This window comes from Dipodomys ordii, unplaced genomic scaffold, assembly GCF_000151885.1.
Source record: "Dipodomys ordii isolate 6190 unplaced genomic scaffold, Dord_2.0 Scaffold35, whole genome shotgun sequence".
Taxonomy (NCBI): domain Eukaryota; kingdom Metazoa; phylum Chordata; class Mammalia; order Rodentia; family Heteromyidae; genus Dipodomys; species Dipodomys ordii.
In genome coordinates, this window is record NW_012267251.1 from 7,808,851 (window position 1) to 7,836,529 (window position 27,679).

The window sequence follows — 27,679 nt, forward strand, 5'->3', positions numbered from 1 at the left end:
CTGCGTGCTCTCTCTCAGCTCTTTAGCTCAAGGGGAGCACTCTTCCACCTGAGCCACAGCGCCACTTCTGGTTTTGTGGGTTAATTGGAGATAAGAGTCTCATGGACTTTCCTGCCTGGGCTGGCTTTGAACCACGATCCTCAGATCTCAGCCTCCTCAATAGCTAGGATTACAGGCATGAGCCCACCCAGCTCAAATGGGATGTTTTTAAAGAATGTTTGACCAGGCGCCCCATGATTGACAAAAAAAAAGGGGAAAAAAAAGACTGTCTGAATGGAGGAATGGGGGAAGGTGATCTTAGATTTTAGAAGTGAACGTATTTACCTGAATACAGGATTAGTATCCAAATTGAGCACCAATGGCTCATGCCTGTAATCCTAGCTACTATGGGAGCTGAGATATGAGAATTGAGGTTCAAAGCCAGTTTGACAGGAAAGTCTGTGAGAATTTTATCTCCAATTAATCAAACAGCCAGAAGTGGAGCTGTGGCTCAAGTGGTAGAGTGCCAGCCTTAAACAAAAAAGCTAAAGGATAGTGCCCAGGCCCTGAGACTGCACACTTGTGTGCGCACGCGCACACACACACACACATATACAAGGATTAGTACACAAACATGGACACCTCAGAATCAGATCAGAGCTGAAACATAGCTGACTTGTGTTTACATTTGCCCACTGTTCAAGCCCAGGGATCCCTTTCTGCTGGCTGCTCACTCAGGGGAAGAGGCTCCCATATCACACGATTATCATTGACACCCGCCTGATAGAAAATAATTATGCAAGGGATTCTGAGAGCCAGTGTAATTAGTCCAATTAATCTCTAGCGATGAATTATTCTGTCCGATAATCGTCTTCGGAAGCAAAGGATTCATTAACATCTCTGGCTGACAGCAGGGAGTCAAATGTCCTTTTATCTCTTCTTTGTCCCTGACACCGTAGAATGAAATTGCCTCTCACATTGATAAATTCCATCTCCATTAAAAAAAGAGGCCAGCAAGGGGAGCAGCAGAGGCTAGCACCTGCTTCACTTAGCGATGTTACCTTTGCCACACACAACCCCGACCTCCAGGTTAAGGCCTCAGTTTATTGGGGGAAACATGGGGAGAATGGAGTGGAAATTCTGTGACCAATTGGAGATTAACTGGGTCCTTTCATGGCTTCTGAGAGGCAATTAATCCCAACAAACCCACATGAAGAACTTCCCTGTCTCTGCTCAAGTATTCTCCATGAATTCCAAAGCAAAACTACTCTTTGTTTTGTTTGCTTTTTTTGGTGGCACTAGAGTTTGATCTTGCTAGGCAGGCAAGTCTGAGTTACTTTTCAAATAGGGATTTTTTTTTGTTCTTAACCTGGACTAGCCTGGAACTATGCTCCTTCTATTTATGCTCCTGTGAAATTGGGATCTGGGGTGTACTACCATACCCAGCTTTTGTGCTGTGGTTGCGGTCTCACTAGTTTTTTTGTGGGAGCTAGCCTTGAACTACAATCCTTTTCATTATCTCTGCCTCCTGAGTAAATGGTATTATAGGCATGAGTCACCACACCTAGCTTTTTCTTTGTTTCTGTTTTTGTTTTTATTTTGTTGTCGGTCTTGGGGCTTGAACTCAGGGCCTTGGCGCTGTCCCTGAACTCTTTTGCTTAAGGTGAGTGCTCTACCACTTTGAGCCACAGCTCCACTTCCAGTTTTCTGGTGGTTAATTGGAGATAAGAGTCCTACAGACTTTCCTGCCTGGGCTGGCTTCGAACCACGATCTTCAGATCTAGCCTCCTGAGAAACTAGAATTACAGGCATGAGCCACTGGTACCCAGCTTTTTTTTTTTTTTGGGTCCGGTCGTGGGGCCTGAACGCTGTCCCTCAGCTCTTCAGCTCAAGGCTAGCGCTCTACCACTTAAGCCACAGCGCCACTTCTGGCTTTTTTCTTTTTGCTTATGTGGTGCTGAGGAATCAAACCCAGGGCCTCGAGCATGCAAGGCAAGTGCTCTACCACTGAGCCACCTTCCCAGCCCCCCCTTATTTTTTTTATCTTTTAAAATATTTTTCTCTTTAAATAGTTGTACAAAGGAATTTCAATTCAAGATTTATCAGTTGTGAGTACAATGCATCTCACCCCTTCTATCATTTGCCCCCACTTCTCTCTTAATTCTTAAAAGTATCTTTCGCTGTACAAAAGGTTTCAAGTCAACATGTTTATGAGTACAATGAGTACAATGCATCTTCATCAGTGTCACCCCTTCTGGCTTTTTCCTTCTTTCTTAACACAGGTCTTATTTACTATGTAGTTTAGGCTAGCCTCAGATTCATGATCCCAAGCCTCAGCTTTCTGAGTGCTGGAGTTATAGCATATACCATCCTGGCCAAAAGTCCCCCTTTTCATAGGGGTTATCTTGATAGCACTAAGAGGCCGGTGGTGAATAGCATCTTCTTTCCCCACAAAATCCAGCCTAAATTTGGAGAGGGGGACAAGTGTTCCTGGGAATGTGGTAAAAGCTCACCTAGCCATTCCAAAGCAATTTGTTTGGGCGTTCTGCACCCCTTCATGTCCAAATACTGTTTGTTCGTTTGTTTGTTTGTAGCTTCTCCAAGGCATAGTGTTAGACTCCAGATCCATGGCTCTGAATTTGTCTAATCTTGGACCTTTCTTTCCAGAAAAGCAAATGTGGTTCCAGGAACCTCATTTTCCATATATCTCTAGGAAGTTTCTAGACCTTCTGTAACTCTGCATGAACAACACTCGAAATCGCAGTGTGTAGATTCTGCCCTCAAGGAACCTGAAGTCTTCTCTGTGGGGAGCAGGGAGCAGGGAAGTCAGGGTTTGAAGTGTGGAGTTGCTGTGATGAGATAGAGACTATTTGGGCATTTGGGGCCCAACAAGCCCTTGTGGAAGGGGGCTGCTCTGTGCACGGAAGGGTGTTTAAACACATGCACAGAGCTACCTAGTAGAGGCCAGTAGCACCCATCAATCAAAAATGTCTCCAGACATTGCCACAGGTCCTCTGGTAGGGGGAGGAGGAATCTCTGTTCTCTACAGTATGTTCAACCCTGACAGAGTATGATTCATTCTGGATGGGAGGATCAGAGAAAGCTCCCTGGGAGAAGTTCAGGAAAGCAGCCTTTTTGTTTTGTTTGCTCAGTTTTTATCCCTAGAGTCCCGTGTGGTGCTTGGCGGCGCTCAGAGTGTGCTCACTGAGTGGATAGACAGACAGATGAAGGAGGAAGGGGACATGAAGAAATGGGAAGAAGAAGGCATTCCAGATTGAAAGCACAGCATGGGCAAAGGCACCAAGGTGACAAAGGGCAGGTGCCTCCTAGGAGTGCGGACAGCTCAGTCAGCCCCTGGACCGTGGCTTGTAGACTGGCTCGGGAAGGTGAGCCACCTCCTTTCCTGCAGATTGGACTGTAAATACAGTTGTGTGGAAGGGAAGGGAAGGAAAAGGAAGGCCTTACAGAACCTCCTACTAATTGGTCCACACTGTCCCAGTCAACCTGGACATGGCTCCAGAATTCCACAAGAAATTTCTACCAGATAGAGCACCAGATGTAACCCTGACTCCAGGCAGGATGCCTGATGTCAGATCTGGGGAATATCATTCTCCCTATAACCAGTTTGGAGCCTGAATTTGTCTTGGTCGTCCCACGTTGTGTGTTGCTTCCTTACCTGGGCTACATTTCTTTTCTTGCCACCCTACTCCATTCTTTCTTAGCTGTGGAGCTGCTCTGGGCTGGATTCGCCTTTCCCATTTGTCTCATTCTTCACTTGTTCTCTCATTCATTCATCCATTCATGCATCCATCCACTCATCCATTCATGTACCCATCCATCCATGCATCCATCCATCTATCCACCTATCCATTTATGCACTCATCCAGCCATTTACTCATTCATGTATGCATGCATTCATTCACAAACACTTAGTGACCCTGTGTTGTCTCATTGGAGGCAGTACTACTTTAGATAGCACAGGGTGGATGATTATTGGTGTGGATGCAGAGAAGCAGGCAGGTATGATAGAAGCAGCCTTATGATATAGTGAGCACTGAGCTGTGGGAACTGCAGGATTGTGGAAGCCCAGAGGATCATTCCCTGCGAACTGGCTGTTCCAGGCCCCTAAGAAGCTATACAAGGAGAAGAACCACTGAATGCTGGATACTGGGATGAGTGGCAGATAGCTCAGGTTTATAAGTCTGGGGCAGTGAGTTTTATTGTGGTTTTTCAATGTGTGGTAAAGAGTTGTATGTCCAGTAAAATATATATGTCTGCCTGCCCAGGGAAATTTGCTGCCGCTCCCTGGTAATAGGAGTTTGTAATGGTCTAGAAAATGTAGGAAAATCTTTAGAGTGAGTTCCTGGTCTCCATTAAAAGCATTTATGGTGTCTGGGGAGCCATTTTCCTCCTGATTTGTGTGTGTGATGAGGGAGCGTGGAGATGGAGGTATCAGGGAGGAAGACAAAGGTTGTGTGTGTGTGTGTGTGTGTGTGTGTGTGTGTGTGTGGTGTGTGACTGGTCCTGTCAGGTGTTCATTGGGAGCCCGAAGCAGGGCTACCTGAGTCTACCTGCAGTAGGAACTGATAGAGTTGGCATCTGCGGAGATGGGGTGAGGAAAAGACGGTCCGTGCCTTTGGAGAATCCGGCCAGTCACTCATAGTCAGGAGAGACTACCGGTGTTGGGGAGGCAGGAAACAGGTCTTGAGATGGTAGACCAGGCCGTGGGGGTTGGAAGAACATGAAAGTTTCCTGAAGGGAGAGCTGGGATGGTAGCAGGGCTGGATAGAGGAGGCTCTAGTGTGGCAAATGGGGGTCTGAAGTCGCTTCCCTGCGTGTCTGTTAACCAAAGATGCCTGGGGAGGAGGACAAGTGTGTGTGGCAGGGAAGTGGGTAGGTGGTAAGGAGGCCCAAGGGGTGTATTTGCTTAGTAGGCCTTTGCTGAGGACCATGCTGAATGCCTGCAGCCTCCACCCGGAGGGAGGCAGCTGTGTAAAAGTTGTGGTAGAAGTTTCTTTCCAGCAGGGACCCCTAGACAAGAGGAGTGGAAACTGCCAAGAGAAGACCTGACACAGGGCAGTCCGTGCTCCAGGGCACCCATCACTCCAGCCACGTTTCCTGGACACCGCCCTGGTGTGCCGCCCGGTGTGGCTGGCATAGGCTGGGGCAGCTTCAGGAGTGTCATGAGATGAGAGCTAGGAGCTCTCTGCAAAGGCAGCATGTGCTCTGGACATCTCTGGACTAGAGATGGAATGTTCTAGAGTGGGCGGGGGGGGAAGGCTCTGGGAGGAACTAGCACTTGAACCAAAGCACTCTACCTCCTCCTCCCCCAAGAGACGATCCTGAGGCAGAGCAGTCATAGGGCTGGGATGAACAAAGATGCAGTGTTGGGACGCATCAGGCATCCAGTTGAATGAGGAGAGGGAAAGTGTGCACAAATGAAGATCAGGCCAAGAAATTATTGTTGAGGCCTTGAACTCCAGCCAAGGACTTGAGTGTCATCAGAGAGATGCTGATGACACTCATGCTACAGAGGCCCAAAGTTGTGTGGCGGGGTCGTGATCTTAGGCCTGGAAGCTGGAGGCTGGGGGTGGGGGCTGAGTGGAGAACCTATCTGACCTCTCTGAGGAGGTCTCCAGCCAGGACTTGGTCCCCTCCCTGCAAACTACCCCTCTCCTTTGGTATGTCCCCTAGTTTGGCTTCCCAGTGGAGGAGGGGACACACACAGACATCAATCCAGTCCAGACACTGATCACGCCTGTCCCCAGGAAGGAAGCATTGGCCTGCTGTTACCATGACAACCGCCTGTCCATGTCTCTTCCCACACTCTCCTGAGAACCAGGGGAGACCATCAGCCTCCCAGTCAACACTGGGAACACCCCCAGTTGGGATGTAGGGGTGTAGGGGGAGGGAAGGCCATGGCCTGGAGACCTCAAGGGCCACGGGTCTCCTTTTGTTCTTTGAGGATGGGAATCAACCAGCCAGGCTCAGGAAACCCCACTCTTCTCCTTTCCCTCCTGAGCCCCGGGTAGCCGCTCTGCTGCCTGCTCATTAAATATAGATGACCCTAGGGAGGGGGTCAGGGGTCACCAGCTGCTGAGGCTTCTTGGCCTGAGATAGGCTGGGGATCATTTGCAGGGAGAGTATGGCCAAGACCCCCCAGCTCTGGCTGTATGGGTGGAAGTTGGGGGGTGGGCACAGAAAGCTGGCACGGGGGCAGTGTGCAGCAGGTGTTCCCGAGAATAGTTAGATCCCATTGACAAAGATTCGATGCATGTTGGGAGAGCTCAGCTCGCTAGGAGTCTGTTCCCTACACTGTGGCCGTTGGGTTGTTGATTCAGTGGTGCAGTCCTAGTGCCATGAGCCCCGGAGTTGGAGCCAGAGAGACTGTGTTCAAATCCCATCCCTGGAGGGACCCAGAGGGCTTCAATGACAGCATGATGTGAAAAGACCTCCGAAGGGAGAGGGACAGGTGACATAACTTCTGCCAAAGGGCATCTCTGTTTCTGAGAAGGCGGATTGTCCAGGCCCCAGGAAGTGCCACACTTCCTTTGTCCCCCTCTTCCCAGGGGCCAGCCACAAATGCCCTAGCCGCCCATCCCACCCTGGGTGGGCTCTGAAGGAGGATAAACAGCTCGTGACATCTCATGGCTTTGCCCTGGACTTGCAGGACAGCTCCTCGCCTGCCCGCAGGGAGGGTGCGCTTGGCCACACCCTGCTGCCCTGGGCCCCAGTGCCCCGCCCCGTGTGGAGTGAGGCGTTCAGGCTGAACTGTGTCCAGTACACAGAGTGGCCTGCTCACTTCTGCCCCATTTGCTAGAAGACATGAGCAGATAGAAGTCAAGCGGGGCCTCTTCCAAGAGTCCCCGTCCTGGGCATCTGTGGCTCACGGCTGTCACCCTTCCTCCTGAGACCTGAGGGTCAAAGCCAGCTTAAGCAGGAAAGTCCGTGAGACTTTTGGTTCTAATTGATCACTAGAAAGCTGGAGGTAGATTTGTGGCTGAAAGGTTAGAACAGCATCCTTGAGTGAACAAGCTAATGGACAGCACCATATACTGATTTCATGACTCAGCACACACATTCTCTCTCTCTCTCTCCCTCCCTCCCTCCCTCCCTCCCTCTCTGTCTCTGTCTCTCTGTCTCTCTCTCTCTCTCTCTCTCTGTCACTCACTCTCTGTCTCACACATACACACACATACCTATCCAGGTACATCTGGTCAGCCTGGGGTGTTTTGTTGTGGAATTCAGAGTTGGCTTTGTAGCTTGGTAGGTCTGGATCATTTCTCCAGGGCAGATATTTCTTCCTAGGAATTGGCCTCCATTCAAATGCTGAGCAATTCTAAGGTGCTTATAACAGGTGCTCTATGACAGTGCTGGGCTGCTTGCGGGCAAGCAGCCTGGGGGTGGGGGACAAGCAGCCTGGGGGTGGGGGGGCAAGCAGCCTGGGGGTGGGGGGCAAGCAGCCTGGGGGCGGGGGACGGGCAGGAGGGCTTCGCTGGGGTGAAGGCCTGGATGCCTCCTCCAGTGGCCTCTTCCTGACCTTTCCTGGGCCTCACTAGCCCCAGGCAGGACCTCCACTGCCCTCTGGTTCTGAGAAGGCCCAGCACAGGAATTCCTGCTCCCTCCTCTCTGTCTCTGTGCTCTGCGTTTCTGTCCCACACTACTGGCAGAGGAGGAATGGAGAGGGATGCTTTCCCCTCAAAAGAGGAAACTGAGGCACCAAAAGCTGAGCAGCTTATTCCCAGGCCCAGAAAAGTCTGTGCCTAGGACCGGGTAGTCTTGGTTTACAGCCTGTCACTCAACTCTGTTGTTCCTGTGGTGTGGGGACTCCCAGGTCCCCTCCGCCAGGTGGAGGCCAGCTGTGGGGGCTGGGAGACCCAGCAGGCCACAGGTGGAGATGGGAATTAGCACGGAAGCCCGGAAGCTGCTTTGGCATTGCTGGGTTCCAGGCTCCTGCATTGAGTAGGACAGCAAATTCCAAGTGATTCCATTGGACAGCGAGCGGCCTTCGGTCTTGGCAGGCAGATCCCACGACCGGCCTGCCAGGTACTCTAGGAAGGTTCTTTGAGGCCAGAAGATTTGCAGGTTCCAGAGCTGGGACTAAAGCCAGTGGGGAGAAAGGACTCCCTCAAGGAAGGATTAGCCAGGAGCAATGACTGCCAGCGAGGCCCGGACTGGCCCCTGGCGCCCTGTGAGGGCAATGACTGCCAGCGAGGCCCGGACTGGCCCCTGGCGCCCTGTGAGGGCAATGACTGCCAGCGAGGCCCGGACTGGCCCCTGGCGCCCTGTGTCTTGGAGGCAGCCTGGCCTGTGGCTCCATCACTCCCCTGTCTCCTTCATTCCAGAGCGGAGGACAAGCCTCCATCGGTGGTCTGGGAAGAAGACAGGTCCAGCATGTCAGACAGGGGTCCTGGTGTCCTGCTATATTGTCTTACTGTCCTTTATCATCATCTGCTTTGGGAAAAGCATGGACTTTAAGAGTTACACAGGGACTCAAATCCCCACAATGCCATTTACCCAAGCTGTGTGACCTCAGAGGCTGTAACAGGCCTCTCTGAGCCAAACACATAAAATGGGAATGATTATACTTCATCCCTTAGGACTGCAGTGTTCCAAGGACAGTATGTCTGTCTGTGTTTAAGGGCCATGTTCAGCACCCAGAATACGCAGGAAATGCTGTCTCCTCTCCTTTCTCTTTGTGGGACTCTGTCTGCCTTCTGCATCAGAAGTCTTCCAGAAAGTGAACTGAGTTCCCCCAAGACGGCCGGGACAGAACAAAGGACCCACGGGTCTTCGTCTAAGCTTGTCCTGGAGATGGTGGCAGATGGACTGAGCCCGAGGCTCCGCAGCGGTGGCGGCAGAGGCTCCGGAGGATCGGTGACACAGAAGGCATTTCTAGAGACAGGAGCCCCCAGGGGAGCAGCCTGGCAGGCAGCATGTCAGCTGTGGTGTTGAAGCAGATGTTCTGTGGGCAGACGGGGGCTAGAGGAACTGGGATGTGTGAGCAGCCCCCCCCTGTGGTAAGGGGGTCCCCTGGGGGGCCCAGACCCTACCTCCGGCATCCTCCCGCAGAACCCTTAAAGCTGACCCTGCCTCTTCTCTTGCTGGTCTGGTCTGAGGTCAGCAGGCTGTGTCATCCTGACCAAGTCATTTCTGGGGAAGTAGATGATGTAGGTGACATTGGGGGTTGACCGGTAGGTCTGAGGGGGGGCATGGGATTGGGAGTGGAGCTAAGTGGCAAAATCTTCCCCTTCGCTGCTGCCCTCATCTGCCACTCATTATGTTCTCAGGCGAGTCTCCATCAAGGCCCCTCTGGGTCTCACGTGTCAGGGACTTGAATGCGTACTGAAGCCAAGTGTGGTAGCACATACCTGTAATCCCAGCACTCAGGAAGCTGAGGCAGGAGGATCATAAATTCCAAGCCAAGCTTGGTCTACATAGCAAGACCATGTCAGAGAGAGAGAGAGAGAGAGAGAGAGAGAGAGAAAATACATCCCCCAGTGTGCCTCGTGAAGGTTAAAATGTGTGTGTGACTTTAACAAGTACCACTATCCCACAGTACTGTGAATTTTGTGAAATCTATAATCACTTAATCTCAATAAAGAAAAAAAATATGTCTCCAAGACAAACATCTCGAGAAGGCTGCTGAGAGCAGACTCTCTCCAGTGGGATGGCCACAGCATGCTATGCAAGTGCAGTTGTGCTTTCTGGAATGTTCTCTGTCCCGGCTATAGTAGTGCCTAGTAAGCATGGTGAGATGGTTCTAAATCCTGAAGTATGGCTCATGCAATGGAGGAACTAAATTTTTTATTTAGCTTTAATTAATTTAAGTAGAAAAGATGTTCCCCATCCTCAGTGGCGAGAAGAACATAAATTAAAGGTATCATCTCATGTTCCCTGGGATGGCCGTGGTGCACAGACAGGCGACCACGTGTGTTGGTGGAAATGTGGAAATCGGAGCTGTCACACGCTGTGGGGAGATAAGAAATGGAAAACCCACTTAGCAAAACAGCCTGGCAGTTCCTCCAAATGTTAAATATACCCTATGACCCAGCATTGCTCTCCCAGGCATATATCCAAGAGAAATAAAAACAGATGTTCATAGAAAAACGTGTACATGAATTTTCATAGCAGCCGCATTCAGATTAGGGGAAAAAATGGAGATGAACCAAATGTCCACCAAGCAATGAATGAATAAGCAAATGTGCATATATTCCTAGAATATTATTCAGCCATGAAAAGGGATGAAGGGTTGACACCTCCTGGGGGAACACTGAAAACATAGTGCAAAGTGTGAGGAGCCCATCACGAAAGACCACCCAGTGCACAACGCCGTGGGTGTGCAATAGCCAGAGGGGCAAATCCACAAAGACAGTCCGTCCATTGGTGTTGCCAGGGGAATGGCATGAGCACCAGTGGGTCCAGGTTTCTTTAGGGGAGATAAAAGCACCCTGGCGTTGACAGTGGTGGTGGTTGCACATCTTTGCAAATGTATTTTTTTTTTGTGGGTTGTGGGGCTTGAACTCTGGGCTTGGGCGCTGTCCCTCAGCTCTTCAGCTCAAGGCAAGCACTCTACCACTTGAGCCACAGCACCACTTCTGATTTTCTGGTGGTTCGTTGGAGATAAGAGTCTCATGGCCTTTAGTGCCGGGGCTGGCTTTGAACTGTAATCCTCAGATCTCAGCCTCCTGAGTAGCTAGGATGACAGGCATGAGCCACCAGTGCCCAGCTGCAAATGTATTTTTTAAAAAGCCATTGAAGCTGGGCCTGGTGGCTCCTGCCTGTCATCCTAACTACTCAGGTAGCTGAGACCCAGAAGATTGCAATATGACACCAGTACAGGCAGATAAGTCCTCAAGACTCCATCTCCAATTAAGTAGCCAAAAGCAGAGGCTTCTTGAACCATGGAGGCATGGTTCAAATGGTAGAGGGCCAGCAAGTAGGAGGCCCTGAGTTCAAATTACACTACTGGCAAAGCAATTAATATACATGTATATACATATACACATATAACATATATTTCCAAGCAAGTTCATTTTATAGGATGTGAGTTATATCTCTATTTGTTGGTTTACTTATTTCACCATCTCTAGCTGGTGGAGCCAGCATCAGATATGGCAGCTTTAGAACCAGACTGTGCATTCAGATGGTAAGCCATTCGTTATTCTATTGCCAGGGACAGTACAGCTAACCACCCTGAGCTTCAGTTTTCTCAGCTGTACTACGGGGATAATAAGTGGCCCAGCTCCAGTCACCATGAAAACACACAGGGCTCATGCGCCTCCAGCTACTAGATTTGCACCCAGTACTAGACACAGGCAGATGACAGCTGATCTAATATCCTCGTGTCACAACCAAAACCCCAGAACCTCCCCCCCCCCATTGTCCTCCACACCTGAGCCCCGCCCTTCCCCACCTCTCCCTACCCCCTTGCCTGCAGATGGTCCTCTCTGCCGTGTAAATGGTTGCTATAACAACCGCTCCCAGTTCCTAGCAGCAAGGACATCATTGGAGCAGAGCGTCACATGAAGGGCTGGGCAGGAATCACTAATGGAAAACATGTTCGGTACCCCTGAGGTTCTCTGGGCTGGAGAGAGGGAGGGCATGGAACAGGGGCTTGTGTGTGTCCCCAGACAAGTTGGCATCCTGCATGCCCAGCCCAGAGTTCACATCTTTCAAATCCACTCCAAACTCTAGCCTATTCGGTGGGCAGAGAGATGGTCTCTGGAAATAGAGAAGTCAGGAGTCATTAACCAGCATTCCTCCCAAACAGGACGGGAGGCTGGGTCCTCTCCTGACGCCTGGCCCCAGCACGGACTGTCCTTGACTAACGCGTCCAGCATTGGTGCTAGACATGGAAAACTTTATTCCCCACGGCCTCCTCCAGAGGCCGTCCCCCAACAGGGCAGTGTCCTGTCAGGCCTTCTGCCTCCTGCAGCCGTCTGCCACTCTTCTCAGAAAGGGCCTCGGTGGTAGGTGACTGTGCCCCCTCCTCATGAGGCAGGCCAGAAACTTGAACCCCGAGACACCTCCCCAGGGCCCTGGGTTGAAAAATGAGTTGGAGTCTCCTTGAAACTCTGCTTCTAACCCAGAGCTTTCCAGTTGGAGCCCCTGGGTCCCGGGAGGAGGCCTCCATCGTGTCCAGAAGCCAGGCCCTGCTTCTCGCTTTCCCAAGAGCAGGACAGGCGGCCCATGGCGTGATGCTCTTCTCCCAGGGTGTGGCTACAGCCGAGGCGAGCAGAGCCGGGGAGGAAGGGAGTTATGCTAAACAGAATGCAGAGGTAAGGAAGAGACCATTTGGGCGGCTTCTCCCAAGCCCGAGAGCTAGACAGCTGCTCTCTGTAGCACTGCGGCAGTGCAAGGCCACTGGCGGCTGAGGACTCGCAGCGCCCCCTGGTGGTGCTTCTCAGCACCAGCTCTAGAGACCCTGACTCAGTGTCCCCTGGCTTCAAGATTGAGGGGCACGGCCTGGGTGGCTCTCTCATCCGTAGCCTGGAGATGCAAACAGTAGACTTGTATCCCAATCTAGACTTGACCTGAAGATCCAGGGATTCTTCCCAGCCACCTGGAATTGGGTAGTTGAGTTCTAGTTTTGTGATGTATTGAGTTCTGATGGTCTGCTGTATAGAATACAAAGCATCTCCTGGAAGGTGACTTACCAGTCATGTCACCCACCGTGGGAGCTTGTGAGCCTGAATGTTCCGGGGCTCCATCCCGAACCTGCTTAATGAGAAACTCTGGGGGTGATGTCCTGGCATCAGTCCAGTGCTAACACACACACAAACACACCACCACCACCAGGGTACCTTTATACTCCGTGAAGATCAAACCCATAGGTGATCTGGGGAGACCCCTTCATCTGGCAATTCCCAGCGGGGTAGCCACACAACTCACTCTCTCTGGCCCCAGATTTGCTTCCAGTCCCCTGCCTCTTCTCACGCACTCACATGGCTGACACATGATTTCTTTGGTCCCAGCTCTTTCTGGCAGAAGGCCCCACACAGCGAACAGCAAGAAGAGCTGCTGGCCACAGGGTTCCGGCACAGCCCACTCTCCGATTGAGCAAGCTGGGGGCTCTCAGGCCATAGATAACATCCCAGGAAGCCCCTCTGGGGAGCTGGATTGCTCAGCAGACTCAGGCATGAGATTCGCTGCACTGCGGGCGCTCTGACAGCCGCCTCTGACAATATTGTGATTTATGTGGGGGAAGAGTGGGACGACAGTATTAGTAACAGAATAAATAGTTCCCCCACCCCCCTGCAGGCTCTTTGGAAGTGGGTACCCCTCTGGTGCTCCTTCTTGGGCCTCTGGGGTTAGCAAATGGGGAGGGAGGGAAAAGAGGGAGGGGTTGAGGTTGCTGGGGGGCCAAGCGGCTGTGCTGGGTCACCCCTTAGCCTTCTGTTCCTCCTCTGCCACACTGGAGGGCAGAGCTGTCACAGAATGCCATTTGGGGTGAATCCAGTGTGAAGTCGCTGTCTTAATCCCACCTTGAGGATCATGGGAGTTATTCTTTTTTTGGGGGGGGGGTCCAGTCGTGGGGCCTGAACTCGGCCTGGGCGCTGTCCCTCAGCTCTTCAGCTCAAGGCTAGCGCTCTATCACTTGAGCCACAGTGCCACTTCCGGCTTCTTGCTTTTTTTTTTTTTGCTTATGTGGTGCTGAGGAATCGAACCCAGGGCCTCAGGCATGCAAGGCAAGTGCTCTACCACTGAGCCACCTTCCCAGCCCCTCATGGGAGTTATTCTAGCGCCAGGAGTGCAGCAGGGTAGGCCTGCCGTGCCTGCTCTGCAGGGCTGGGGTTGTTTTGTTTCATTTGTGCCAGCACTGGGATTTGAACTCAGGGCCTTGTACTCTTCCTTGGACTTTTCCACTTCAGGCTGGTGCTCTACCACTTGATCTATACCTTCACTTCTGGATTTTTCTGGTTAATTGGAGATAAGGGTCTCCTGGACTTTTTTTTTTTTTTTTGGCTTGGGCTGGCTTCCAACCACGATCTTCAGATCTCAGCCTCTTGAGTAGGATTACAGGCGTGAGCCATTGCTTATGTTCTTACGTGTGGGAGAAAGAGACAAATGATCCAGATTCTCGGAGACATCTGACCTGTAGTAAACACAAGATGGTGAAACTCCCAAATATCTTTCTCTGTCATTGGACCAAATGGCATTGGGAGAAAATGGCCAGTGGCTACACCTGGCAGTATTTTTCATGTGTGTTTGGAATGGTTTTTATTAAAAGTCTTGAAGTGTGGGTCTGAGGAACTAAAATTGGGACACATTTTAGAACTTAGGTAAGGCCTAGACCTTGTCCTGTGGAGGCGAGGAAATGTTTGTTTCCTCTTGGGAATTGTTGAAGGTGGGGGGAGAGGGACAGGAGAGCACACTACCTTTATGATGGCATCATACCTGCCCTGTCGCTCACCACCTGTGTCCCCTCCTCTGGTCCTGAGGGGTAGGTTGTCTCCCATCTGTGAAGAAGGAGAGGTTACGGGGGCTCCCCGCGTGGGGATGCTCTTGGCTCACCTCCGCTCTCCCTGTTGGTTCTCACCTAGCGCAGCCCCTCACGGCCACAGCCCCCCTCTAGAAATCAGGGGCAAATCTAGTCCTTGGTGGCCCCTGCCCTGGGCTAAACTGTGATCGCTAGTGGCTCTGGAACACTGGTGGAAGTAATTAAGGCTTCACTAGGCAGTGATTGCAGTTTACTTAATCGCTAGTTAATAATTAAAACGTAGAACGTGGGGAAATCTGACTGCTGTATTGTGGGTCCCCTGAGTCCTCGGTGTTCCTGAACTCCCTTGAAACCCTCACTGGAGGGTCCTGGTCCACTGTGCCACGAGACTGCAGACCTCTGACCCCAGAGGTCCCTGAGGCCCACAGCTGAGAGTAATCAGGCCTGAGGGTGCAGGATTCTGCCAGGAATTCCAGGTGTCAAGGAAGACAGAGCCAGGCCCCTACTCTGGCGAAGAGAATGAGAAACACAGGGGGCCGGCTCCAAACCTGGGGTGTGTGCCCATTGCTCACCCACCCTCTGTGCCATCCGGCAGAGAAGAGCACCAGCCAGACACCGTGCTAAGCTGCTGGTGAACCATCAGGTGTGATCCAACCATGCCCTGCAACTTACTTGGAGTTTTAAGTTAAAAATGGCAATATTTGCTTTGGGGCTCAGAAATGCCAAGGTCAAATTCTCCTCCCATGTTTGGCCAAGTATCTTCAGCCTCTTGGGTCCCAGAGTCGTTTTGATGCGCATGTATAGCCTGTGTCCTGGGGCTGCAGATACGCCCCACAATCCCCCCCTCCATCCCCCAGGAGAGTGGAGGACAGTTGTGTTTCTCAGCACTTTACTCAGTCTGGACTCCCTGAGCTGTGCCTTGTGGGAGGGCTGCGTACACAGGGTGACCACCAGGGGGCACACTGGTGAGCAAAGAGCCCCCCTCACCCTCAGGACAAGGGGGAGGGCCGTGACTTGAGTTCTGGGCTGAGCCACTTCCAAGGACACTCATACCTTGGAGTTGGAGCAAGTCTGGAAGATGAAGGAGTCTTTTGTTTATTTTTATTAATTTATGTATTTTGTCAGTCGTGGGGCAGGGCCTGGGCAGCTGTCCCTGAGCTTTTTTACTTAAGGCTAGGGCTCTATCACTTTGAACCATAGCTCTACTCCTGGTTTGTAGGTGGTTAACTAGAGATAAGAGGTTCATGGACTTTTCCTGCCTGGACTGGCTTTGAACCGCAGTCCTCAGATCTCAGCCTCCTGACTAGCTAGGATGATAGGTATGAGCCACCAGCACCCAGCTCTGGAGGAGTCTTTAGCAAGTCTTGTCCCATTCTGCTGACCAGGAATTAAATAGGGTGGAGGGTAGAGCCTTTGAGGCTGAGGCATGGGGGAGAGGGCTGGGAGACTGGCAGGGACAGTGGGATGGCTGGGTCCTCTGGCCATGAGAGTGTTCCTGCCATCCACTCTCTCTGTGCCCAAGGCCTAGAGAGTTAAGGAAGACGATGATGCTTTGGCAGCTGAGCACTGTATGAATTAAACATTTTCCCCTTTTTTAAAAAACATGACGTCTACCTAAGATCACGGAATCCACCCACTCTGGGGGTTTTGTTTGGATGGTACTGGAGTTTGAACTCAGGGACTCGGCATTTGCTGGACCTCAGACAAGTCCGCTCCTACCTGTGCTATGCCTTCAGCCCTGTTCACTTTAAATTCCTGGAGCTATGTTGACCCCTGATTCTACCTCCTGTGGCCTCTCAAATATCCACGGGGGAAAAAAAAGGATGGAAACTACTTTGCAAACCAGCTTGTTGGTTGAGGTGAGGTGCTGCTAACTGGTTTGCCCCACTGGCCTCAGAGTGTAATCCTCCCAAATTTTTACCTCCCACATGTCTAGGATTATGGGGATGAGCCAGCATATTTGGCCTCCATTCACTTTTTTTTTTTTTTGCTGGTCTTGGGGCTTGAACTCTGGGCCTGGGCATTGACCCTAGGCTTCTTTTGCTCAAGGCTAGCATAGCACTCTATCACCTAAGCCTCAGCACCACTTCCAGATTTTTCTGTGATTAATTGGAGATAAGAGTCTCACGGACTTTCCAGCCCCTGTTGGCTTTGAACTGAGAGCCTCAGATCTCAGCCTATAGGATTACAGGTGTAAGCCACCAGCGCCCAGCTCCACTTGCTTTTTAAATATTTATTTTGAACATTTTTAAATGGTTGGAAGAACGGGGTACTGATGGCTCATGCCTGTAATCCTAGCTACTCAGAAGGCTGAGGCTGAGGATTGCAACTCTCTCCTCCAATTAACTACCCCCAAAATCCAGAAGTGGAACTGTGGCTCACATGGTAGCACAAATGCTCAGATACAGTATCCAAGTCCTGAGTTCCAGCCCCAGGACAAACAGACACACACATAGTAAGCCAGGTGCCAGTGGCTCACGCCTATAATCCTAGCTACTCAGGAAGTTGAGATCAAAGAATATGTTTAAAGCCAGCCAGGCCCCCCAAAACAGTTGTTTAGACCGGAGGCATAGTTCAAGTAGTAGGATGCCAATCAAATGAAGAAGTAAGCCAAGCAAGAACAAGACCCTGAGTTCAAATCCTGGTCCTAGCAGACCAAAAAGGTGGTAACCCCATCCTGACATGTTTACTGCACTTACCACGTATGGTCACTGAGCTTGCTGTGGGGTGCAGGATGCTTTATGATATATCAAAGGAAATATAAGCTTCTACCTAGACATAGTGGTTTTTGCTACATGCTAACTGTGTGACCTCAGACAAGTTCCTTGATCTCTCTGGACTTCTTTTTCTCACTCTGTAAAATGGGACAGTAGCACAAATCCTCCAGTAATGTAGTCAGGACTCAGCTAGATGACGTGTGCAAAGGACTGGGCACAAAGCAGAAGTCTCTGGGTAGCCATTGGTCACTTTCCCCATTAGAAACACCCCATAGAAGGCATCACTCTAGCCCAGAAACCCGTGTCTTGGCATAATGCTCTTGGTCCCATAGAAGCATTTTCGAATTAAACCTTAAAATATATATGTCTACACTTTCTGACCCTGTCTGTGTTCTGTGCCAAGCCATCGGTGGAAGCCACAGAGCAGCACTCAAGGTGACACTTGCCAGGATAAATAGGCATTGGCAACCAAAGCAGTGACGCCAGGCTGTGGATAGAGGACAGACCATGGCAGAGGCCTGCCGTTTGTCCTTGTTCCCGGCCACCAGTGTGCAGGGCTGTATGCACTGCGCTGACCGTGAGCGTTTCTGGAGGCTGGGGAGAGAAGACATGGTTGCTGGGCCAGGTGTGGTGCTGCTACTCACAGAGCGTACCCCAAAGGCTCCCACAAGGCCCCTAGCATGGCCCCCTGCCCACCCCACCAACACCCCCAGGGTCCAAAAGATAGTGCTGACGCTTCCTGCCAGCCAGCCTCGGCTCCAGATTGAGAATAACAGTTCTTCTTAGGGGATTGAGAAAGATTCTCTTTGAAAGCCAGAAGGAGCTCCCTATCCTGTCCCACTGGGTCTGTGGATCGAGGCACGGGGAAGGGGAGGGGGCAGGTTGGCTTGTGCACAGAGAAAGCCTGCTCACTGTGCAGAAGGGGAGTTTGGGGACTCCTCCGTTCTGTCACCTGTTCTGTCTGTCAGTCCCTGACTCTACTGAAAATTGTCTTTAGGAAGATGCTGGGGGACGAGGAGGCAGGCCCATTCACTGACTCTCATCCCCAAATTAAAGATGAGCCTTTAGGCTGGGCACTGGTAGCTTGAAACCATATTCCGAGCTGCTTAGGAGTTTGAGATCTAAGGATTGTGGTTAGAAGTCACAACAGACAGAAAAGTCTATGAGACTTTTATCTGCAGTTAACCACCAAAAAGCTAGATGTAGAGCTCAGGGCAGGGACCTCTTCAATATAAGTGGCCAGTGTGTGCCTGGCACCAACTATGTGTTGGATAAAAGCTTGTTGGATGGATTGATAGAAGGGAGGAGAAGGAAGCCATTTGGATGTTACTCACACCCTGGACGGAAGGAATAAACTTCCATATGCTGTTATGGAATCTCACCTATCCAGATGAGAGACCAAGGTTGCCTGGAAACCAAGCTTGAGCAAAATGGCGCCCTGATCGCTTAAGATTCTGAGGCCACGCCTTATGCCTCCTCCTCACCCAGGCCTGAAACGGCCAGAGCTCAGCCCCTGCTCACCTCACTCCCCACCAGCCTCCTCCCTTTTGGGGAGCTCTGCTGGAACTATCTTCCCTGGACCCCACAGACCAGCTGCAGATGTTCCCAACACTTCCTAAGTCTGTGGTCCATGGCATGTTGGTACCTTGGCAGCTGTGGGAGGAATACTTACCATAGGCACATCTTGCCCATCCCTATGGTCCCGCTCCTCCAAGAGCCAACTTTAATCTGGGACCAGTCTGCTGTGGGAGATTGTGTCAGGAAGATATTCCAGGTGACCTTACCCACAAACTCTGTTCTACAAGCAGGGCCTCTCACACACAAAGCCGGAGGTAGAGCCGGTCTCTCGAGAGGTCTGAGAGGGGCGTACAGATGCAGAGGGCACACCAGCAGCCATGGCCAGAGTCGAGATTTCAGAGGACCCCAGGGTGCATGTCCAAGGTTTTTGGAAAGATCTGCTCTCAGAGAAAGAGAAGAGGAAGGTGACTGGATGCTCTAGGGACTGAGCCCTTGGACACCCTTTGGTTACCCAGTCACTGTTCCCTCCCCTGTCCCCCTGCTTTCCACAGGAAGTCCTCTCTAGTCACCCAGTCTTCCTATTCTCCTTACCAGATCCAGAATCCCAGAGGAAGAGGACAGTGCAGAATGTCCTGGATCTTCGACAGAACCTGGAAGAGACCATGTCCAGCCTGCGAGGCTCCCAGGTGGCTCACAGGTAAGCTCAGGATCTTGTTCTCCAACCTCCATGCCCTCTCTCTGATCTGGAGGGTGGAGCCTCAGGGTCTCACCACATCTCCACCTGGCAAGCCGGTTGAGTGGTTGAGCTGTTGAGCTATGGCCAAAGCAGCTGGCCTTGGTTTTGAGCATTGGATTTCACTTATGCAGATGACTTTGAAAATTGTTAGGTAGAGATGGAAAACTGTTGGCCTCTGATAAGTCCGGCTCTGTATTACAGCACCCCCTCTTCCCTGCTCCCCATGATCTGGGCTGTTAGGATTAGGACTCAGCCTTCCCTGCACCCTAGGCAAGAATCCACCCTAGCACGTCTTCATCCCGGTCAGTTAGGGGCCTCTTCTGCCACCCAAGAAGGCAGCCCTGAGCAAGACCCACAAGATGTCCCTCCAGCTGTCATGCCCTGTGGGTGGTCCCCCTTCCCGGGCCTTGCAGAGCCATCCTAGACCACCTGCGTGGGGCACATGCCCCTCCCACAGCACCTCTCCTTGGAGCAGTATCCTGGCCTTGGCCTCCCAGTGACTCAGACTTCCCCCCTCAGGCTCCTCTGAGCTGCCCAGATGAGCTCATGGTGTGAGCTCCAAGGAGGGCAGAGGGCTGGGCTGAGCTCTGGGGGCAGAAGCGGGGAGAGCAGGCAGCCAGCACGGTGAGGTCATGGGGGGTGGACAGGGAGGCAGTGCCAGGAACCCGAGCCTCTGCAGAGGGTTCCTCCCATCTCCATCTCCGAGGTTGGAAAACTGATGGCAAAGTTGGGGCATGGAGCCAGTGGGAAAGGGCTTTTCTTAGTCTGGTATGTGGCCAGACTCGCATCCAGCCACACCTGCGGACCCCCGTGCATCCAGCCACACCTGCAGACCCCCGTGCCACAGAACTCACTGCCTCTCCAGCATCCCAGTCCGCCTGTGTTGACCATGACCATCACGTGGAACTAACTTTCTTCTTTAGTGTCCCCCCCTTCCCTCCCCACCCAGCCCTGGCCTATTACCCAAGACTAACCTTCTCCTTCCTTTCACATCCCCCATTCCCTCTCTGTGTCCCCACCTTGGACACCCAGGCCTTTATTCCAGACAACTAGAATATTTTTTATTGTTTTGTTTTTGTGTTGGTACTGGGTTTGAACTCAGGGCCTTGGCACTGTCTACTAGCATTTTTGCTCAAGGCTGGCACTCTACCACTTGAGCCACAGCTCTGCCTCTCTCTGGCCTTTTGATGGTTCGTTGGAGATAAGAATCTCAAGAACTTTTCCTGCCTGAGCTGGCTTTGAGCCATGATCCCCAGATCTCAGCCTCCTGAGTAGCTAGGGTTACAGGCCTGAGCCACGAGCACCTGGCTTAGAATATTAAGAGATAAGATAATCAAAGCATATTCTCTCTGGGATTAGCTCTGGTTAGATCAGCAGGACCCTGACCATGTAAAGGCAGGTAGGTGATCAGGGGGCCTGGTAGGTGGAGGGAAACAATGGGGTTCCTGGGACTCTATCTGTCTCTTGCATCTATCCCTCAGTCCTTAGCAGGAACTCAAGTATATGGGCGGGCACGGCGGGGGGGGGGGGGGGGGGGGGGGGGGGAGGAGGAGGGGGTGACCCAGCCCAGCCCTTTGGTTTAGCCACCTAATGTTGAAATCATGGTCATGTTCCTTTTCCCAGGCAGAGAAGTTGCTAGAACATCTCTTAGGGCCAAGTCATCTACCACGATCATGCCAAAGAAGCCAAAAAACAAAGTGCTTAGTGGCTGACTTGTGCACACCCCAAATGACTCACGGCAGGGGCTGGGCAGAGGCAGAGACACTCAGCCCCCAGCAAGACAGCTTTCACTTGGCTGGGGAGGGGATGTCTAAAGCCTCTGGTCAGCTTCATGCTGACCGCCCTGTGGGGGTGAGGGGAGCCTAGGGACTTCTGGCTTCTGTCTCCCTTTATGGGAGAAGGCTGGAGCCCAGAGGCTGGGCTTTCTGTTTACTGTGGACTTCCAGCCACTTCCTCTCCTGGCCTTTGGTTTATATTATCCCCTGTCCACACTTGGGTCGCCCAAACATGAATGCCCTGACTTTCATGGCTCTTTGATTCTCTAAAGTGCTTTCCATCCATCAGCCGTCCCTCACCTGGGGTAGACAGGATGACCCCAGGGGCTTTCTGGCCAGTGGGGGCTTCTAGCCATCGTGTCCTCCCCTGCCATTCACCTCCTTCTTAGGAGACTTTACTTCTCGGCTCTTGCTCTGTTTCTACAGGCTCACTCCCCCCCCCCAACATACACACACACACACCCCTACCACCAGCCAGGAGAGAGTCTGGAGAGGAAGTGAAATGCTGGCCCTCCCCAGATTGCCAGGCCTGGGGCTCTGTATGGGGCTGGAAGTAAGGAATGGAGGATCTGAGCAAGAATCCACCCCTGCAGACTCGGGTCTAGAGAGGTGTTGGGGATATTAAGTAAAGCTTCCAAACAGGGAAGGACGTATTGTCAGTGCTGAGAGCTAAGTGGGACATGCCAGGAATAGAACAGAGAATCCAGACGTCAGTGCTACCCTCATTTACCATAGTATCGGCAACCACCCAAACCTGCTCCTCCCAGAGTTCCTCTTTCCCCTTCCTTCCCCTCTTCCCCCTCTCCTTCTCCCTTTCCCTCTTCCTCAGCCTTCCCTTCAACCTCCTCCCTCCTCAGTTCCCTCCTCCTCCCCCCTCCTGTTTTCTCTCCCCATATCTTCCCCCTTCCTCTCTCCTTTGTCCCCTCCTTCCCCTCTCTTGGTCATGGTCAGCTTGTATTTATTAAGTGCTTTCTGCACCAGGCCCTGTACTGTATCTTGTGGTGAGAACATCTCTGTTCTTTTGTTCAGCACGTCCTTGGTCTGCCCCTTGTCCCTATTTTTTTGGTCCCCCAGCTACCCCCCCCTTCCCCCAGACCCCCGTGAAGCGCTGAAACACACTGGTGGTGAGGCCGAGTGAGTCACACCATGACCATGGTCTCTGCCTCCAGGGAACTCTGGAACTCATCTCCATTTCCTTGAGATGAGGTGTCTCGATTCACAGTACTGCAAGCAGAAACAGGACAGCATGTGACTACAGAACAGAGGGGCTGCCTGGGCCTAGGAGCGGGGGGAGGAGAAGCAGGGTGTGGACAGGTCAGACACAGCAGTCACTCTGCCCTGTCCAGCCAGGGTGCCCTCAGCTTGCGCACCCGATGGCTGGAGCGACCCATCATACTCCATCATGCTAGATTTCCGGGCTACTGGCTCCCTAGAGTTTGCAGCAGAGAAAATAAAACTCATTTTCCCAGATCCAATAGACAATTTTCTTTTATTTCTTTGAGCAATTTTATAAAAGCAGCATAGAAGAATCAGTGTCTGCCTCCCAGCCCAACCCTGAGAGTGGCTACGTAAGGCCGAGAGGCAGGTGTTCATGCTTCAAGGACTCCTTTGCCTATGTCTAGCCACAGTCATCTCTGCCCCACCTTGTGTGGCCTATACCCCCCCCATTTTATTTATTCAACCCTGTGTGGCCTTAGTTAGGCCCAGGGATGAGACCCTCCTAAGGTTACCTGGGCTGAGTAGAATTATCGGTGTCAGCCCAGGTTGCCTCTCCAACCAGATCTCAGCCCTAGTTCCTCTAGGCAGACACCTTGTCCCCCAGCCCCCTCAACCTCCCCCCTCTAGCCCCAGGCCCTCTGGCACTAACCTGAGCATGTTTTCTCTAGCCTAGCCTAGCAGAGACTTAAGGTTTGGGACCCTAGGCATCCTGCTACGTGCCTGTCTGTGTCTTTGTGTCCCCTGCTCTGTCTAGGGAAGGTTGCTTGTGTCCCTGGGCAGGCTTTGCTTCTTCCCCTGCTGTTCTAGCCTGTGCCTGGGACCAGTCTTCCTGGGTACCTGTTGCCCATCTCAGGTTCCTGAAGCTCATCTTACATGTTCTACACACTACTGCAGGCTTTTCTAGAGCAGAGCTGGTGCCTGGCAGTCAGCTAGGCCTCAGATCACCAATTGAAAAGAAATGATCAGAGGGTATAGTGGATCCACCTGTGATCCCAGCATTTGGGAGGTAGAAAAAAGGAAGATCAGGAATTCAAAGCCAGCCTGAGCAATGTGATGAGACCCTGACTTTAAAACAAAAACAAAATAAACAATCACAGAAGGAAAAGTAGTTAGACCCACACCCTGATGGATTCAGGCCCTTGCCCCCTAGAGTCTCATTAGTCCCTGCGCAGTGATGAGGGCCTCCCAGGTACCAGGCACTATCAGATCTGTACCTCTGCAATCCTCCAACTGTGAGGCTCTTCTCTCCATCTCACAGATGAGGAAACTGAGGCTGAGTGAGGTTACCTACTTACTAAGAGATGGCAAAACAACAGCCAGGAAGCCAATGGTTCACACCTGTAATCCTAGCTACCCAGGAGGCTGAGATCTGAGGATTGAGGTTCAAAGCCAGTCTGGGGAGAAAAGTCTGTCAGACTCTTATCTGCAATTAACCATCAGAAAACTGGAAGTGGAACTGTAGCTCAAGTGCTAGAGCACTAACCTTGAGCACAAAGAGACTCAAGATAGCCCCCAGGCCCTGAATTCAAGCCCCAGGACCAGCAAAAAGAAAAAGCAAAACCGGATTCAGGTCAGATGACACAGCAGAGCTCTGTAGAGCAATCCTCCAGAGTATATCTGGTTGCTTCCTTAGCCACTCAAAATCTTTGTTCCTTGTCAACCTGAGATGCCCTGCAATGGCGCATGCAGCCAGAGGCATTGTGGAGGTGGGAGGGCAGGGTACTGCGGGGCTGTGCCCAGAACTGAAGCAGTGCCCTTCGCTTTCTGCCCAGCTCCCTGGAGATGACCTGTTATGACAGCGATGATGCCAATCCTCGCAGTGTGTCCAGCCTCTCCAACCGCTCCTCTCCTCTCTCTTGGCGCTATGGTCAGTCCAGCCCGCGGCTGCAGGCTGGCGATGCACCCTCGGTGGGCGGGAGCTGCCGCTCCGAGGGCCCGCCCGCCTGGTACATGCATGGGGAGCGTGCCCACTACTCGCACACCATGCCCATGCGCAGCCCCAGCAAGCTCAGCCACATCTCCCGCCTGGAGCTGGTCGAGTCCCTGGACTCCGATGAGGTGGACCTCAAGTCTGGCTACATGAGCGACAGTGACCTCATGGGCAAGACCATGACGGAGGACGATGACATCACGACTGGGTAAGCACTGGGAGCCCTAGACACCTGGGGCAGGAGGCTGGAGAGGATGGTGCAAAGCTGTGGGACCCAATGCCTTAAAAATGGACTTGATGTGCCATGATAAAGGGATCTGTGTGTGGGCTGTGGACTGCTTTTGCTGTCAGATGTGCTTTGCTCTAGACCTGGATGTGGTGGGTGGGGGCCTAGGGGTGAAGAGCTGGTTAGTCCATCAAGGTGCCTCCCCCTCTCATTGGCTGCTGTGGCTGTCATTCTCTAGTGTGCCCACCCTTCTTCCTGGCCTTTCCTCCCTCCCTAAAGTGGCCCAAAGAACCCTGGAAAGTGATATTTTTTAATCCCAGCTCTTCAGCAAACTTGGTGCTGAGGGGAACCAACTTAGTCTGCTTTCCCACTTGCAAAAAAAAAAAAAAGTTTTCTGCTAGGAAGGGCATTGTGAAAGCCCAAATCAAACAGGAAGTGAGGGGGTATCCTCCGGTCCCCAGGGGTCTGGTACCTGACCTTGTCCCCTGGTCTCTACTCCTTGGGTGCCTGCCCTGGATACCTGCTTCCCACATTGCTATGTCTGAATCCCTGCCCCAATCTGTTGTACCTTCCTTTTCTGCTCTTTGCCCTTCAGGGACCCTCTCCTGCTGTAGTGGACAGTGTTGGAGACAACCAGGGCTGAGACAGCCATCTAGGAAGTAAGAAAAAAAGAGGAAGCACCAACTGCTGGGGGTTTAATAGGTCTGGCTGAGCTGCATTGCTTCTAGAAGTTTTTCTGAGGAATCTCTTAGTCAACTCCTACTCCATTCCTCCTCTTGGTTTATTGGACCCCACCCACCCACCCAAAGGGCCCACACAAGAAGCAGCAGTACCCTTCTCTACCCTTCAGGGGTGTGGCCAACTTCCCCAGGAAAAATCTCAGGCCTTGAAGGCATGGAAAGTAGCTTCTTGGAGAAGACTGCAAGTGAGCTCTAGGCCATCATCTGCTCCCTGCCTGCAGCCCCAGCTCTGAGTGTAGGCTTGGCAGGATATGGCCGTGTGCTGGGCTGTCCAGCTGATGAGGCTGTTCCAGAGCAAAACAACTGACGCATGAATGGGTTGTTTATTGCCTGATAAATCCCAGGGGCAGCCCAACCTCAGGCTCAGATCCGCGAGTCTAGAGCTGGGACCAGAGAGAAGCCATCCAGCACACAATCCCTGAGCAGCTGCTGGGTCAGGGGCCTGTGCTAGGCAGGAAGGAGAGCAAGGTGTGGGAGGGCCTGCTCCACTCAGCCTCTGCCCCAGGGAGCACCTCTGAGGAGGTGCCTGGTCCCTGTCCTCTAAGGGCTCACAGCTGGGTAGGGGTTCACAAGGCCTCACAGCTCAGTTTCCTTTTATGCTGCGTTAACCATGGAGCTGGCCTTAGGGAGCTCCAGACCATCAGGACCCCTGCCCTCAGGGAGCCTCCAGTTAGATGTCAGTCCTCTGAGCGCCTCCTTCCTCACAACTGCCCCAATGTCCATGGAGGGCCCCAACCAGCAAGTTAGTTAAGTTGCTAATTGCACCAAATACTAGAACAGTCTCCAAGCCATTGAGAGGTTTAAGAGGGGTTAGAAATGCCTAGAATAATTCTTGATTCATTGTCACTGCTCACTTAGTGTTGGTGCTAGAATCTTAGACCATGGGAAAACATGGCCCTTGCTTTCCGGGAAGGCTTTGTTTGACCAGAGCACCACTCATCCCAAATCAGCAAGAGGAAAAGATCTAGCTGGGCACTTACAGCACACTCTTATAATCCAAACTGCTGAAGGTTGAGATCCAAGGATCTGTGGTTCAAAGCCAGTCGGGACAGACAGGTCTATGGGGTTTTTTATTTCCAATTAACCACCAAAAAAAAGCTGGAAGGGCTCAAGTGGTAGAACACTAGCTTTGAGAGAATAAGCTAAGGAGATAACCTTGGCCCTGAGTTCAAACTCTAGTACCAACCTACACACACATACATGACATCTAGTGAGGTGACCCCTGGGACATAGATGATGGGTATTGGATGTTGAATGCCACTAGGAAAACAGAAATATGCCTTTACTCACTTTTAGTTTCCTTTCTTTATCTTCCTCCCTTTAAGTATCATGTCTGCCCCTAAATCAGTATAAAAACAAACCTCCTGGGCATGGGTAGCTCTCACACTTGTAATCCTAGCTACTCAAGAGGCTGAGATCTGAGGATCCTGGTTCAAAGCCAGCCTGAGCAGAAAAGCCCTTGAGACTCATCTCCAGTTAACCAGCAAAAAGCTAGAATGGAGGTGTGGCTCAAATGGTAGAGCTCTAATCTTGAGCAAAATAGCCAAGCAAGAGTGAGATGCCCTGAGTTAAGACCCCAATATCAGCACACACAAACACACAAAATAGAACAAAGCCAGGTTCCCAAGGTTGACATAAGCCAAAACTTGCCTCCCCTCCACACATACCCTCTGGGAGCCCAGGGAAGCCTGGAGTTTGCGTGGGGACAGCAGGTAAATGGATGGTACAATATCCAGCATCAGTGCTAGTTTACAAGATAATTTCATACATATTTTTATGGTCAATCTTCAATTAGCAATACCCCTTAGCCTTCTTTTTAAGTTTTTTTTCCTGTCATTAATTTTCTGCCAGGACTATAAATGCTGTCATCTTTCAATGTGGCTTAGAAGTCTATAGTTGGAGAGAATGGATTTATAATGTGTAGTAATTTTTTATGTAAACAGTTGTTCCTCAATTATATATTTCCATGCCTCCATGTTTCTTTTTTTTTTTTTGTTGTCACTTTTAAAATTAGTAATAGGGCATCTTAACCCAGGCACTGAGCACTAGTGGCTCATACCTGTACCCCTAGCTACTCAGGAGGCTGAGACCTGGAAGATCACAGTTTGAAGCCAGCACGAGCAAAATGTATGCAAGGTTCTATCTCCAATTAACCAGCAAAAAGCTGGGCTAGAGGCATGACTCAAGGGGTAGAGTGCCAGCGGAGCAAGCACAAGGTCCTGAGTTCAAGCCCTGGTACTAGGTTCTACACACACAGTAGAACATCTTAGATTCTAGCAAACCTGAGTGGTCCTGGCTCAGCTTCCTCATGGTCCTGTCTGTCTGTCTGTCTCTCTCTCACACACACAGAGTGGTATTCAGCCAGATTTTTGTTCATTTAGAAAATGTGCTAAGGAA

At 51.6% G+C, this 27,679-nt stretch overlaps 1 protein-coding gene across 1 annotated transcript in view; it reads left to right on the top strand.

Annotated features, from left to right (window-relative positions):
• The window catches only part of LOC105986538 (neuron navigator 1), a 147,005-nt gene that overhangs the window by 32,571 nt on the left and 86,755 nt on the right, over positions 1-27,679 (top strand). The window contains exons 2-3 of the mRNA XM_013017510.1: positions 19,252-19,354; positions 24,159-24,524. Of these exons, the coding sequence (XP_012872964.1) occupies positions 19,252-19,354; positions 24,159-24,524 (469 nt within the window). The remainder of the gene's footprint in view (positions 1-19,251; positions 19,355-24,158; positions 24,525-27,679) is intronic.